The 14,753-nt window shown below is 40.4% G+C and overlaps 1 protein-coding gene across 1 annotated transcript; it reads left to right on the top strand.

Annotated features, from left to right (window-relative positions):
- Positions 1 to 5,353: 5,353 nt before the first annotated feature.
- stx3b (syntaxin 3b) lies at positions 5,354 to 14,753 on the top strand (the record flags this gene model as incomplete). The annotated part of the gene is made up of 10 exons (XM_083891792.1): positions 5,354 to 5,389; positions 5,472 to 5,571; positions 6,333 to 6,407; positions 7,035 to 7,105; positions 7,305 to 7,413; positions 7,497 to 7,570; positions 8,103 to 8,237; positions 9,225 to 9,335; positions 9,924 to 10,034; positions 14,676 to 14,753. The coding sequence occupies exons 1-10, from the start codon at positions 5,369 to 5,371 to the stop codon at positions 14,751 to 14,753; spliced, it is 885 nt and encodes a 294-aa protein (XP_083747918.1). The 5' UTR covers positions 5,354 to 5,368.

Here is a 14,753-nt window from a genome sequence, read left to right as displayed (position 1 = left end):
TCAACTCTACTCAGTGTATTGATCATTTACTAAATCTACCTTCACCCACTTCATTTATCGTCCTCTCCGATATTTAAAGCTATGGCCTGTAATTTAGGCATTATATTATATTTGTGGAAACTGAATTCCTTTGGGCCAGAAAAGTGTGTCTCATTTAGTCTGTTTTGTTATTTCCTTGACTGAAATAAGCAGTGAGTATACTTTTCAAATGGAGTCACACTGATCAATGGCAGCACTATAGCAGTTTCCTCTTATTTAGCCTTTCTGTTCCTGTTCCCCTTTACATTTCATATTTCATATTTCACATTTTCTACCAAAGCCATATCCTCCCTGTTTTGGTAAATACAGTGCTTCCCCTCAGCACGACAGAGTTGTGTGACTTTTCTCCACCACATGCCTCAGATGTCAGCGCTCTGTATGAGGGAACGTTTTAGGCTTACTATTTGGCACATGGAGTTTTTAAATCCCTTGTCAGATTTCAGCGTCACATTAACACCAGTCCTGCTGGACTGTGTTGGCTTCTGTCACCATGTTGCTGTCAATGTGACCTCAGGTCTCTGTCCTGCTGCTGTGACAGCTGACGGATTACTGTCTGGAGTGGGACGCACTATTTGACAGGGCTGCACCTAAACATTAGAATTAGAATGAGACATTTTTGCACACACGCCAATAATGAACTTGAATTTGACCCCTACGTTTAACCCATCCTTATTACACACACAAGTACTTATCTGGATAAAGGGAGCAATGGGGGATTGGGTGCCTTTCTCAGGGTCCCCCAGCTTTTGGCCTGTCACAGGATTAAACCATTGGCCTTCCGGTTACTAGCCCAATTCATTTTCTCCTCGCCATGGGCTGCCCACAAATTATTTCCACCTTTAAGTTTTCAGTTCTGTGTAAGTATAGCATAATACAAAGAAATGCAGCAAATGAGAAATGGGTTCCTTTCCCTTTTCCTAACCCTTCTGCACCTCATCTGGTGTACACTTAAATAGAGCTGCAACTAATGATTTTCTCGATTAATTGATTAGACATTTGGTCTGAAAAAAATGACGAATGTGAAAAAACGTTGATCGGTGTTTGTCAAACCTGGAAATGACGATGTTTTCAAATGTCTTTTTTAGTCCACAAACCAAAATGATTCAGTTTTAATGATTTCTTTGTCATGTTGAGCAAAGAAACAATGAGAATATTCACATTTAAAGGTGCATTATGTAATTAATTTAAAGCAACTGGCCATAAAATCCTCCTAATATGTCACAGAGACTCAGGAATAATGTTCATATAACAAACTGAACTCACCAACAACAACAGTACAGACAAAATATTTGCATTAAAAAAATTATTTTGCAGACTGCAAATCGTGTTTATGTTTTGAAATCATGTTTGGCATGTGGCGCCACCTACCGCCGTCTACCAATTATTGCTCAGTCTCTGCAACTGAGACTCAGTAGAGTCTCAGTTGCCGAGCAACCACGGGTTGCCAGTTATGTCACAAAATGAAATCTAAAAGACCTCGGTATTTTGAATTTGAATGTAGTAACCGTTTTTGGCCACATTCTTACATATGGCACCTTTGAGAAGGTAAAACAATCAGAAATCACGTAATAATAATATAATGAAAAAAAGCTTCAAACCGATTAATCGATTATCAAAATAGTTGGCGATTAATTTAGTAATCGATTAATTGTTTCATCGCTACACTTGAATGTGCTTGTTTCCAACAGTTTCTCGGCTCAGTAAAGTCTTTGTTAAACCTCAGTTGAAAGTGTTAAACTGCACTGGATACTGTTTCATCCTTTACGATCGTCGGAGACAAAGTCTGCCTGTTTATCTGCTCTGGTTTCTTTTAAGATGACAGAATCATGGGAGAGATAAGCGAGCGACAGGGTTGGTCATCATGCGTGTAGACTTTTGTGCAAGATAATGAGTCATAGGCCTTTTTAATTAACTCGAAGTGTGCGTGTGCACATTTGAGGTGTCGGAGCGGTCTGTGTGTGTTTGCTCGTGTAGAGTTATATACTCTCATCCATGGGTTTGGTCACTCTTTAACTTTGTGTCCCATTTAATCTGACTTTCCTGAAATGTTCAGCTCCCATGAAAGTGTGTGTCAGTCTGTGTGTGTGTGTGTGAGGCAGAGGGTCACTCTTATCTGCTGCAGAGTCAAACCTCTGTTTGTTCATTGCCTTGTTGAGTGAATTATATAACATGGCATGTGACACTTTGTATACAGAATAAGCTTTATCATTGGAATAGGCAGTTGTGCTTGGGATTTACTTTTTACGCCACTTTGTTTGAATGTTATTCTGTGTTTATTTATGATTACGCAATGTTGATGTAACTGAGCAATGAGAATGAATCGTTTGTGTTGATCTTTGTAATAAGAAAAAGAGGGAAATCAAATTTGCTGTCGCAGCACAGTTTACCCAAAGGACGATGAGGACAGGATTTGTCTCACTTTCTCCTCTGCACCAGCTCATATTACAGAAAATACTGTAAAATGTCATATATGATGAAGATGCCTTACTGTGCATACATACAAACCAGCCCCAACACAGAGTTAGAAACCGTGTGAAGTTAATGTATAATGGGAAAATGTTTAGAACCAGGTCAACTCCCTGTATCTGCTTTTGGTTTTTCTAACGAAAACCTCTTCGTTGAGTCATAAAACCAACTGCCTCTGACGGCTAATGTCAGTGTCAAACAGATTTCACTGTTGTGGGTAGAACGTTTGACGCTGCAGCAGCAGCAGCAGCAGCAGCAGCAGCAGCAGCAGCAGCAGCAGCAGCAGCAGCAGCAGCAGCAGCAGCAGCAGCCCCCTTTTCCCTTCATTTTTGCAGAATGACAGACATGGGAAGGAAACGAGTGCGTGTTCTTATCTCGATGCTGCAGGAACGCTGCGTGAGAGAGCGTAATGTTTCAGACAGAGAGCTTTGTGTGTGATGAATAACTCACAGGAGTGGTCACTGAGCATGTCCAGGGAAGTCGTGTTGTTAGTTACAGCAGGCTAGGCGGCATTTGCAAGTGAAATTTTGTAAGAGCGCTAAAACTCAAGGGTTTCCAACAGCTGTAGTAAAGGTTTTCTGCACAGAAATGTCCATCTGAAAGATATTGTCAGCTGTTCTCTCATTAAAATGGCTTCATAAAGGTTGAGGTGATGTGTTGTTAACCCTCTAGTTTTTGTGTCTTTATGTATTGTAAGTATGACAACAAGAGGCAGCACATCTTTATATTGGAGAAGCTGGAACTGTTAAATGTTTGGCAGATATGTTTGAAAGCTATGTAATCAATGCAGAGCAGCAAACAATTATTTGGCTAACGGATTGGTCGACTTAGAGTAAATTATTATCTTGATGAGTCTTTTTACATAATTTTTTTTATTACCGCCACCAAAGAGGTTATATTTTCGCCTGAGTTTGTCTGTCTCTGTCAACATAACTCGAAAAGTCACTGACAGATTTGGGTCAAATTTTCAGATGTCCGCAATGGGACCAGGAACAAGTGATTAAATTTTGGGCGTGATCCGTAGACGCTATCACTGGTTACAACACACACTGTCTGACCCAGGAGTGCCGGCAGGGTTTATTTTGTAGGCACTGTGCCTCCAGCTTGTACACAGCATTTCCCCCCTAAATGATTAGTTTATATGTTGCCAAAATATCAATGCTAAGAGTAGAGTTCCAACATTTGGAAAGTTTGGATTTCCAAGGATTGAGCTGCCTTGGCAGAGGTCTGTGCTCTCCGAGTGCTTTTCTAGTTTAAGGAAATGAAACTGACCTAGTTCCTGGTCATCAAATGTGACAATTCTCTGTTTTTATCCATATATGTTATAGTAAATTCAATATTGTGAGGACTATTAGATAACATAAGCAAATTAAAGACAATATCACATTTTATAGACTAAAGAAAAAATACTGAAAACAAAGAAGGGAAATGACCATACTATTAGTTGAAAAGTTATTAAAGCTCTAGTTTTTGTGAAATGCAGCATCAAAAACAAAATTAAAATGTTGTATTCATGATTATTGAGACCTGTAATCCAGCTGAATCCAGGAAGTGACACCTGATTTTCCTTTGTAAAGTCATATATATTTATATATCTTGCAGCGAATAAAGTGACTTCAAATGTTTCAGACACTAAATGGGAGGGAGCAGCAAGAGTTCCTCTTTATTCCCTTACCTCTACTCTAACTAATAGAAGTTAACTCAACTCTTTTTGCACTGCACCATGTCACATTTGTATGACTTCCACAGATAAACGTATTTGATGTGGTTCTGAATATGGTCATGTTTTGGTTGATGAGCTCTAAACCAGGAAGCAATTTCATTAGAGCGGGCAGACTTCAGCGATGTTTGGTGTAAGCTTTCCACCCTCCCTGAAAATAAACCTCTATGAAAAGCTTTTATATCAGGTACTTGTTATTCTCAAACCGTGTCAATATTTTCTACATTTTATTTGGACAAAGGTCTTTGACACCTGCTGTAGAGAGACAAATAGGCTATGTTCAAAATGTAAATAAAAATCAGCAATTTCTTCGTTATGGGAGAAGAATAGTTGTAACGCAGGTGGGAAATTATGCCTTTTAAATTGCTTGAAAGGCTAGCACAAGCGTGTTGTTAACAGATTCAATAGGTCGTGATGCCGGTATTGGACATCCCTAGACACAAATAAGAGAACAGGGAAGAGTTGTCACGTCTGAAGCTAGATCTAGCTCTTGTTTGTTGACTCCATGTAAACACTATAGTGAAAGAATTATGCTTGTGGTTGTTGGTCCCTGACTATTTCTTGGCTGTAAACCAGAGGCTTCTACTGCTGACACAGTGTCACTGTGATGAAAACATTCTAGGAGAGGTGTTGAAGTAACACCATGGATACCATACTACTATAAAAACATGTATATTTTTACACAGATCTTAAAATCTAAGTTGAAAAACATTGTTCTCGGAGCATAAAAAGATCATCAGACACACCTGTTGTTTGTCGTATACGGGCAGGGTTTTGACGGATTGGAAGCATGTTTTTGCCTAAGGTGAGTTCGTTTAACAGGTTGTGTCAGTTTGTGTTGACACATTTTATTTATTCTGCATGTTTATTAGGGATGGGCATGAATATTGGATTATTTATTTGATTATAAAAAGTAAATCGGTTGATGTCTGTAAAGTATCTTGGAACAATACCTTGTGACTGTCAACTAGCATTTGTGCCTGAAATGCTCGTCCCTCATATTTGTCGTAGACAGAGTTGCAACAAAGTGGTAATTTACATAAAGATCCTCTGGTACCAGTCTGATCCAGTCTTTACCGTCTATTTCAGACGTGCGATCAAGATGACGACGAGGTGGAGATTGCCATGGACAATGCAGCCTTCATGGATGACTTCTTCTCTCAGGTGAGTGTTTCCATCAGTGCCTTTAGTGTGTTTTCTTTTCAAAAATGTTTTCTAATTCCATTTGTTTATTTGTGTGTTTCAGATTGAAGACATTCGGAATAGTATTGACAAAATTGACGTCAATGTGGCGGAAGTCAAAAAGCTCTACTCGGTCATTCTGTCTGCTCCTACATCGGATCAGAGTAAGATATTTGACCGGCATTTCTTTCTCTCTTGCCACCACTGCACAGCTTGTTACTTGGTGAATAGCCGCCATCTCTGCATTTTGTGTTTTTAACCCATTCCTTTCCTTTAGTTGCTTTGGATGATGATCAACCAAACAATATACACTATGTCCACCCTTTACGTTTTGGACCACTACACTAGGTATCCCAGCATAAGGGTACCATAAAGTGGTGCGGTATGGAAAACTTGACATAGAAAGACGTTTACAGGACATCCCAAACATGGAACCTTTAGAAAACTGAAATGAACAGGTCGTAAATATAACAAGGCAATGTTGTGTGAACATGATAATCAAACCAATTTGAACGCATCATATTTGGATAAAGGCAGTTGTGATGCTACTTAAATACAGCAAATACAATAGGCAAACAAGCTACCAAAACAAAGGCGCCATGACGACCCAGTGATGGAGAGTGACGTCACTCTTTGCTCAAGACATCAGTCCTCTACTACATATTGACACAGTTAATTTATTAAATTTGCAAGGCTGAATGTGTAACATTGCACCTTTTTAAGAATGCTTTACTTGCCTAACCTTAATGCTTAGTGTTGCATTTTTTGTGTCCCATATTGAACTCGTCTGTGAGTCGTCTGCTTGGTAACCAGATCCCTTCTTGGCTGGAAAATGTCAGCATAATGAAAGACGGCAGAATTTGTGATGCAATTTAAGTGGATTTGAAGTGATTTTGTTTACCATTCCTTGTCCTTCTTTTTTCAGAAACACAGGATGAACTGGAGGCAATTACCAACGACATTAAAAAGATGGCCAACAACGCAAGAAACAAACTGAAGAGTGAGCCACGCACGCACACACAAACACGCGCACACACACACACATACACACATTCTTGTACTTACTGCATACTGAGGACCAGCATTTCCACTTTATAAATCAACACAATTACAAATACTTCATGAATGACATCTATAAAAAAAACTATTGAGTGCAGTACCATAAAATGTCTGCAGGTGGAACTGGGTTTTTGTCCCAAATTGAGGACTGTTAAAAACAGAGTAAAGCATGTTTACAATCTAAGGAAGTGATTTAAACGAAAACAAAGTCAGGACCGGCCACAATGTCCGTACTTCATAAAAATGACCTCACTTTGTTGGTTAAAAACCCTTACTGGTCCTCAGTATGCTGCAAGTACAAGAACACACACACGCACACACTGCATTCATTTGGACATCCTAAACAAAGTGTTATCCCCAACCTTAACCCTAACCTGCCTCATTAAGACCAAGTTTTGGTCCCCACTGGTCCTCTGGTCAGCCAGTGTTTTGTGGTAGAGTACACACACACACACAAACACAGTCAGAATAATGATGTTTCATGGATTTACTGTTGTATAATGATGTAACATGATGTAATGTGTGATTTCAAATTTGCATTCTAAATCAGTATATTGTTCGATTTCAGCCATTGAGAGGAATCTGGAGTCGGAGGAGCAGGAGAGGGTGTCTGCTGACCTGCGGATACGTAAATCACAGGTAGACGATGTGCACCTGAGGTTTTAGGGCACCTTTTGGAATCTGGTCTTTGTAGGAATCTATTGTTATGCCGACTATAAGTACTTCATCGTGTTCTGTTTGTTCACCAATGTCTAATATTTAACTCAAACAAGGTACCATGAGTCACGAGTCATTACAGGACTATTATGTCAACTATATTCGTACTGTTGTCTCCTAGCATGCGGTGCTGTCCAGGAAGTTTGTGGAGGTTATGACAAAGTATAATGAAGCTCAGGTGGACTTTAGGGAGAGGAGTAAAGGACGTATACAGAGACAGCTAGAGATCAGTAAGTGACCTCAACACACTTCCACAGTGATGGTGATGATCCTCCAGTGTTCTTTGTCATTAACACTCTCCTCTCCTCTCCAGCCGGAAAAGCAACAACTGATGAAGAACTGGAGGAGATGCTGGAGAGTGGCAATGCTGCCGTCTTCACAGCGGGGGTAAGTGTTTGTGTGCACACATTTTTTAATAGAGCCCACAGGTTAATGATTAGTTTCACCTGAACTAATGCTAAAACATCATATCAGAGTGTGCTGTGTTGTGTTGCTTTGCTTTATGCTGCACAAAACAGCATAATGGGCAAAATGGGTGCAAAGTGCATTTTGACCTCGTGAGAAAGCTGCTGTGTGCACAGGGTCGTTTCCTGTCTATTTACCTTGACATTCTCATATTTGATAAGGAGTTACAACCAACCACCTTAAAAACAGATGTGCAGACCACATGATCATCATGTGATTTACCTGGGAATGTTCTGTGATGTCATTTTAAGGCGCACTCCCAGAATATGCCAGAGTGACGAGATATTAAATCCTGTTTTTAAATCAATAACGGAACAATTAAAGGGGGACAAAAAACACTGACTTCACACTTCAAGTATTAAAAGCCGGGCATATTTCTCTGTATCAATGTGCCACACTCATTTTCAGTGTCTCTGAAGATGCAAACTATACCAACTGGTTCTCATCTCCACAGATCGTGGACTCTGGGATCTCCAAACAAGCCCTGAGTGAGATTGAATCCAGACACAAAGACATCGTCCGTCTGGAAAGCAGCATCAAGGAGCTGCACGATATGTTTGTAGACATTGCCATGCTGGTGGAGAGCCAGGTACACTCTTCTGCTATTTTGATCAGCCCATGTTTTGGTTTTTTTCATCCATCATGGACCTCTCACTGAATTCATTCATTTATTCCGTCTTTGTATCAGCCCTGGACTCTTTTCCATGGCTTTGTTTCACTCGACTCTTTCTCCCCTGTTGTCTTTCTCTTCTGCATCTGTCTCTACGTCCTGTTTTCCAGCTCCATGGCTTTCATATACATCTGTTTACTTCCTTCTGCCACTGCCTTCTCCATCTCATCACTCCTCATTGATGGAATCACCATGAAAGCATTTAGTAAGACGGACAAAATAAAGCATCACCGTAGACCAGATTAGATTGAACGTATTCTTCATCCGTGACTGTTTGCGTACATAAGTATAACTACATATTTCTTGCTGCTTGTACCATGCTTTCTGAGGGAAAGACCTGTTTGAGGTAAGGCCCACTGTGCTGTGCTGTCTCACCAATACTTTACCATGTTTATTGAAGCTGTGTGAATGTCCTCACCTGTCTAACTGTCTAATTTAATCAACAGAAAAGGCGACGTGAATTTCAAATACATATGAAAACACTAGGGGTGGGAATCACAGCGTACCTTTGCGATACATGGCCCACGATACCAATAATATAAAGTCTATGTATTGAACGTGGATGGAGAATCTCTTAACATAGCTTTATCCCGCTGTAAACTCCCTCTTCTTCAGCCAGGGTAACTTCTGCCCAAGTTTCCCTAATTCATTTGAGCAGCGCCACCACGAGGAGACATGAAATAGTGACGCTGAAACTGGCACCGACTGTTTACTCTAGAGCTCCTTTATTAGTTAATTAAAATATCGATTACCGTGTTGCACGAGGAAGGATGGCGATCTATCAAGAAAAATCTATACTTTGATCCACATAGAAAGCACATGTATTTATTCTGTCTATTTAACATGTTTTTTAGTTTGTTTTACCTGTGTTGCTCTGTATCTCACTGATTGTGTTGTGTTTTTCAGGGCGACATAGTTGACAACATAGAGCAGAATGTATCCAAGTCGGTGGACCACATAATAGTCGCTCAGGAACAGACCAAAAAGGCTGTAAGGTACCAGACCAAAGCACGAAAGGTAACGACCTTTAACCTTTTTTCTGATCATCTCTCAGCCTCAGTAACACTTTTTCACAGACGCAGCGTGTGCAGACACACTTCTTTTCTCGAAACACACACAACCAGTCTGTTGAGTTTGTCTTTTCTCTTCCTTTGGTCCCGTTCAGACCTGATTTCAACATCTGTTCTCTGTGATCTGATTGTATGTACTTACAGTAAGTACTTAAGGAGTGTTATGCAGCCCGTGTTAAAATGCGTCCTGGATACGTCTCCTGTTTCCACATATGATCGGACCTGTCTTCCCCCACCCTTTATTCAAATACACACTGACGTCAGGTTTTATGAGACACACACAGAGAGAGAGAGCGTGAGGGTGAGAGAGATGCAAATAAGTCAACATATGAGTACAGGGAATCAGATGATGGTTAGCTAAAAGTTAGCTTCTATGATTAGACCCGAGGACGCACGCATTCAGGATTGACAGCGACTTTGAACTTAACATGACCTTCTTATAATCTCAGGATGGATGTTAATACCGGGGCAGGATGTTGTAATATTCATTCTCTTTTGTTACATTTTGTCACCATGCCCGCCGGCCGCGTGTTAGGGTGGAATGATTGAGAGGATTGAGAGCAACATGGACCAGTCAGTGGGCTTTGTGGAGAGGGCTGTAGCCGACACTAAGAAAGCGGCAAAGTTTCAGCAAGAGGCTCGCCGTGTGAGTGACTGTGGTCAAGAGCAGCAGTCTGGTTTCCCAAAAGCAACGCTTATAGTTTTATCACCTACACTACCGTTCAAAGGTTTGGGGTCACCTATACTTTTTTTGTGTGCGTTTTCCATTAGAAAATATAGTCAAGACATTGACAAGATTAGAAATAATGATTTTTATTCAAAATTATAAGTGTTTTCAAGGGTTTTCTAATCATCCAATAGCCTTCTAACGCGATTAGCAAGCACAATGTACCATCAGAACACTGGAGAGATGGTTGCTGGAAATGGGCCTCTATACACCTATGTACATATTCCATTAAAAACCAGACTATTGCAGCTAGTAAAGTCGTTTACCACAATAACAATGTTTAGAGTGGATTTCTGATTCATTTAATGTTATATTCATTGAAAAAAGGTGATTTTCCTTCAAAAATAAGGACATTTCTAAGTGAGCCCAAACCTTTGAACTGTAGTGTAAAATTCAACGATGGTGGCAGTGGCATTTATTAAAAACACGTTTAAATACAGGTTACAATACAATGAAGAGATGGTCTGCTCTCACATTATAGAGAATATATACTACTCTGGTGATGTGAGCTAATCCAAACAGTTACCTTGAGCGTCAGGGATGATGCACTGTCATAGATCATTACAATAGTATCTCCATGTTTGTCGCAGCAAAGTTTGATGATGACACACCTCCAAAAATACAAAACTTTGAGCTTCTTTAACCCTCGGCTGTCTTTGGTCTAAATGTCCAGTTAGCCTGTGAAAGGTGGAAATGCTTTTGGGAAACCTGCCTGACGATATAATGAACATCCCCACCATCTGATCTACACCTTGTGACCTGTGATGATTCCCCCCCGACTTTCTCGTCTGCTGTGACCCCAAAAACCAGAACCCCCTCCAACCTGCTTCAACAACCATGTACAAACTCCCACACATGGATGATATAAAATGGTCATAGTCTTCTGATTGTAAAGTCGTCTCACACTGTGATGCCTTGAGGATTTACAGTTTGACCGATGCCCTGTCAGCTTTTGGAATCGGAAAATTAGATAGACTTCACCAGCAACCAGGCTCCTAATAGACGACACCAGCTGTCATTCAAATGTACCTTTATTGTCTATTTTCCTAGATAGACAATAAAGGGGAACATAATTTACAAAAAAAATTGTGAGAAGTAGTTTAATGTACTTTCTAGGCTTTTCAACTCGGAAGACGGTCCATTTTTATATACATTGTTATAGTCTGTGGTCACACACTCACACACACGTTTAACACTCTCTTACACTTCTTTCTCTTTAATTTTAACGTTTTTTCCCCCCTCTTTACAGTTTGTTGATATTTGCTGAATTTGCTCCTTTGGTTTTCAGCTCAACGGTGTGTGTGTGTGTGTGTGTGCATCTCTGGAGCCTCAGGCTGTTTCACCATTTTTCAAAAAATAACTGTTATATTCGACACAATAACAAAGTCAACATTGCTGTGCAGCAAACTAACAGCAGACGAAACTGGTTTATAAGACTTCAGTAAGATTGATTACAGTGTGTTTTCAGTGTTCCTGATGTTTGATATGACCTTTATTCACACTTTCTGTTATACAGGACTGGTACAGAGACTGTTAGTCATAAGGAAGTAAAAACCATAGTTATAGTTTCCTGTGAATCATCGTCCTGACAATGCTGTGTTGGTTGTTCCCCAACAGAAAATGATCATTATAGTGGTGGTTGTGCTGGTGTTGCTGGGATTACTTGCTCTCATTATCGGGTTGTCCGTGGGACTGAAGCAAAGCTGATGGGCTCTCTGAGTAAGACCGGACTCAATGGTGAGTAACACTCGAGCAAATAAGAGCTGTAATGCCACAGTGGGTGTGGGTGTGGGTATGGTATGATGCAGACTTTTCTAAAGGGTTTTCTGGTTCTCTGTGTGTGTGTGTTTTTCTCTTCTCTATCCAGAGGGTTTACTCGAGGTGTGTTTGTGTGTGTTTGAGGGTTTTTTGGGTGTGTTGCCTCTGGTTACTGCTGAACAAACAGCACTAGCTTTGAGTTGGTTGAACGCCGTTTGAGCCAGGCTTTTAGCCAGCAGGGCGTCCGGGCACCCTGTACTGAAAATAATAAGACATTAGATGCCCTACTTTTAGACAAGACGCCCTAAAGACGCCTTATTTTCCCCCCCGGTAACCACCGAAGCGATGTTGTGATGACGTGCGGCTAAAGACAGACGTAGTTTTTGCCAGCATGCGGCGGTCTATACCCGCTTAGAGTCAGTCCAAGATCAGTTTTCAACAAGATGTGAGTATACGGTGGAACAGCACCTATTAAATGCTTTGGGAGGGCAAGGGGGGGGGGGGGGGGGCTCTTTGAGCTCTTTGAGCTCTTTGAGCTCTTTGAGCTCTTTGAGCTCTTTTCAGGTCCTTCTGATGACTCCATCATCTCTAAGTGTTGTTCTCACTTGTGTTTCCCTCTTCTTTAGAAGATGACGATCATTGGTGCTGTCTGTGCTGTGGTTCCTCTCATCTCATCATCATCCTCTCACATATAGCGGGATTTTTTTGTTATCGTCTCCGTCATCGACTCGTTCATTACCACCATGTCCGTCCCTACGTCAGCTGACCTACCAAAAAAAACTCTGATTCTGGTCATCTTCAGACGGACACATTTTCACCCATAAAGACGCATAAACCATCTTTACCATCATCGGGAAGACTTTTTTGTTACAGTTGAGGAACTGGAAAATCTATGAATTACTTTGACCAATCCCTCCCATAAGCATCCTTCCAGGTCTGTGTGGGTTTGTTGGATTCCCTCTGGCACTGTGGACAGTTTGAGAATACTCCACTGTAAATGAGGACATGAGGCTAGAACACACCGTATTGTCTGTGCAGGGGGTGAAAAAGGGAATTGAATCGATCATAGTTCCACTGGTTAGTGTCACTAAACATTTCATTGTTCAGCATTTGTTGCCAAAGAATCAGCCTTTAAGTGTTTGTCATATATAATGTACCTTATTTTATTGTCCAGTAGATTTCAGTGAGACACCTGTGAAGCCTTATAGAAGCACATGACCTCACCTTCATTTCCTTCATGAGCCTCGACACATTTATGATTTCAAAACAAAAAAAAAGCTAGCTATTGTATTGTCACTGTAACTGGGTCTTGTTCGGAGGAGGAGTTTCAGCACTTTTCACATTTCAAAATACGACTTATGTCTGTAATTAAGCTCAGATGATTATGTAAATAATAGAACTATTATATTTGTGTTATGAATATTTAGAATTTTGAATGTGACTCAGTTCTCCAGCATGAAGAGGAGCGGTGTGCCCACCGCCCACTCATGATTCTTCGATGTTATAAAGCACTCTGGTTTGAGTTTTGTGAAGGAAACTGCTCATTGGACTGCAATGAGCAAACAAGCATGAAGAACTGAGGATTTTTTAAAACAAATTTATCTATAAAGACACGAGTGTCTCCTGTTAAAATTCAAGTTTTAGCGCCACGTGATGTAAAGATACTGCTAGTAACTTGGATTGTTTTGCCAGAAGAGCCGATATAGTGAATGTATTTATTGTGCATGTTGATGGAAGTGTTGCTAATAAAGTCACACCTAGAGAAGGAAGTGGAAACTTTAACCTGCGGTTGCTGTGTCTCAGTGGCTTATGCTCTTTAACCCTGTGAGATACATTTAGCAACAGCTCTGAGAATATGTCTTCTCTTTATAAATCAAATCTAAATATAATGAATGTTATGTTTATTTATGTGTTGTTACATATTTGAGTTAACAGATAATTGCCTGCCCAATCTCAGTCAGTATTGAATTAAAATTGGCAGTTAAAGGGCAATGTATTTATATTTATTTAATTTCCAAGAGGAAAGGAATTGGGCTCGTAACTGGAGGGTCACAAATCCTGCTATGGTGTGTGAGAAAGGATGGGCTGAATGCGCAAAGACGAAATAATGCGAAATAACTAATCCTAATCTGAGGCAGGGCTTCTATAATGTCAAAGAGAAAGAGTCGAGATGATTTATTTTTAATCGACAGATTCTGATTCGATCGTTGGTTTTGTCGTGCAGAGACAGCACTAAGCTGTCCATCAGATCCCAGTGTCTTTGTTCCTGTCCAACAGAGCCTGAATGATGCATTCACTGTTTGAGAGTGAGGGGCCCTGAGCTTGATCTTTACACCAGTACTGTCTACTTTTTAAACTGTCAACCCTAACTCTATTTAGGTCTGTCTCTTCAGCACCAGCTGCAATAAGAGAAGAGGGGGAAATATGACATCGATGTTTCCCGTTTTCACTTAAATACCATTGATTTTTTCTGACTGGTTTCTTCATTGTCTACACTGTTTCTACTGAGTGACACAAGGTAAATATATGACTGTTTTATGTGCCATTTTAACCACTGCATTACAAAGTGCAACCTTTTTAAAGATGGGTCTAACAAAGGAGGTAAGTACCTGTTTTTTATGATAATTATTTCACTGTACACACACACACACATATATACCATGACCTCCCTGACTCTGTTCTCCTTTCGCCCAATCGTTTCCTCAAACTGGCGTGTCTGTTGATGTGAATTATTGTGATGTGTTTTGCTGCGGTCGGACTCACGACTCTTAACACTGACTGTTCTCTTGTTAAACTCTGCAGAAAAAGATGATGATTACTCTGTGCTGTGCCATCATCGGGATCGTTGGTTTCTCCTATCTCTACAGCTTCTTCTCATAA

The sequence above is a fragment of the Microchirus variegatus genome (assembly GCF_963457635.1).
Source record: "Microchirus variegatus genome assembly, chromosome: 6".
Taxonomy (NCBI): domain Eukaryota; kingdom Metazoa; phylum Chordata; class Actinopteri; order Pleuronectiformes; family Soleidae; genus Microchirus; species Microchirus variegatus.
Note: the sequence above shows the minus strand (reverse complement) of the source record. Positions and strands in the feature narration are given on the sequence as shown.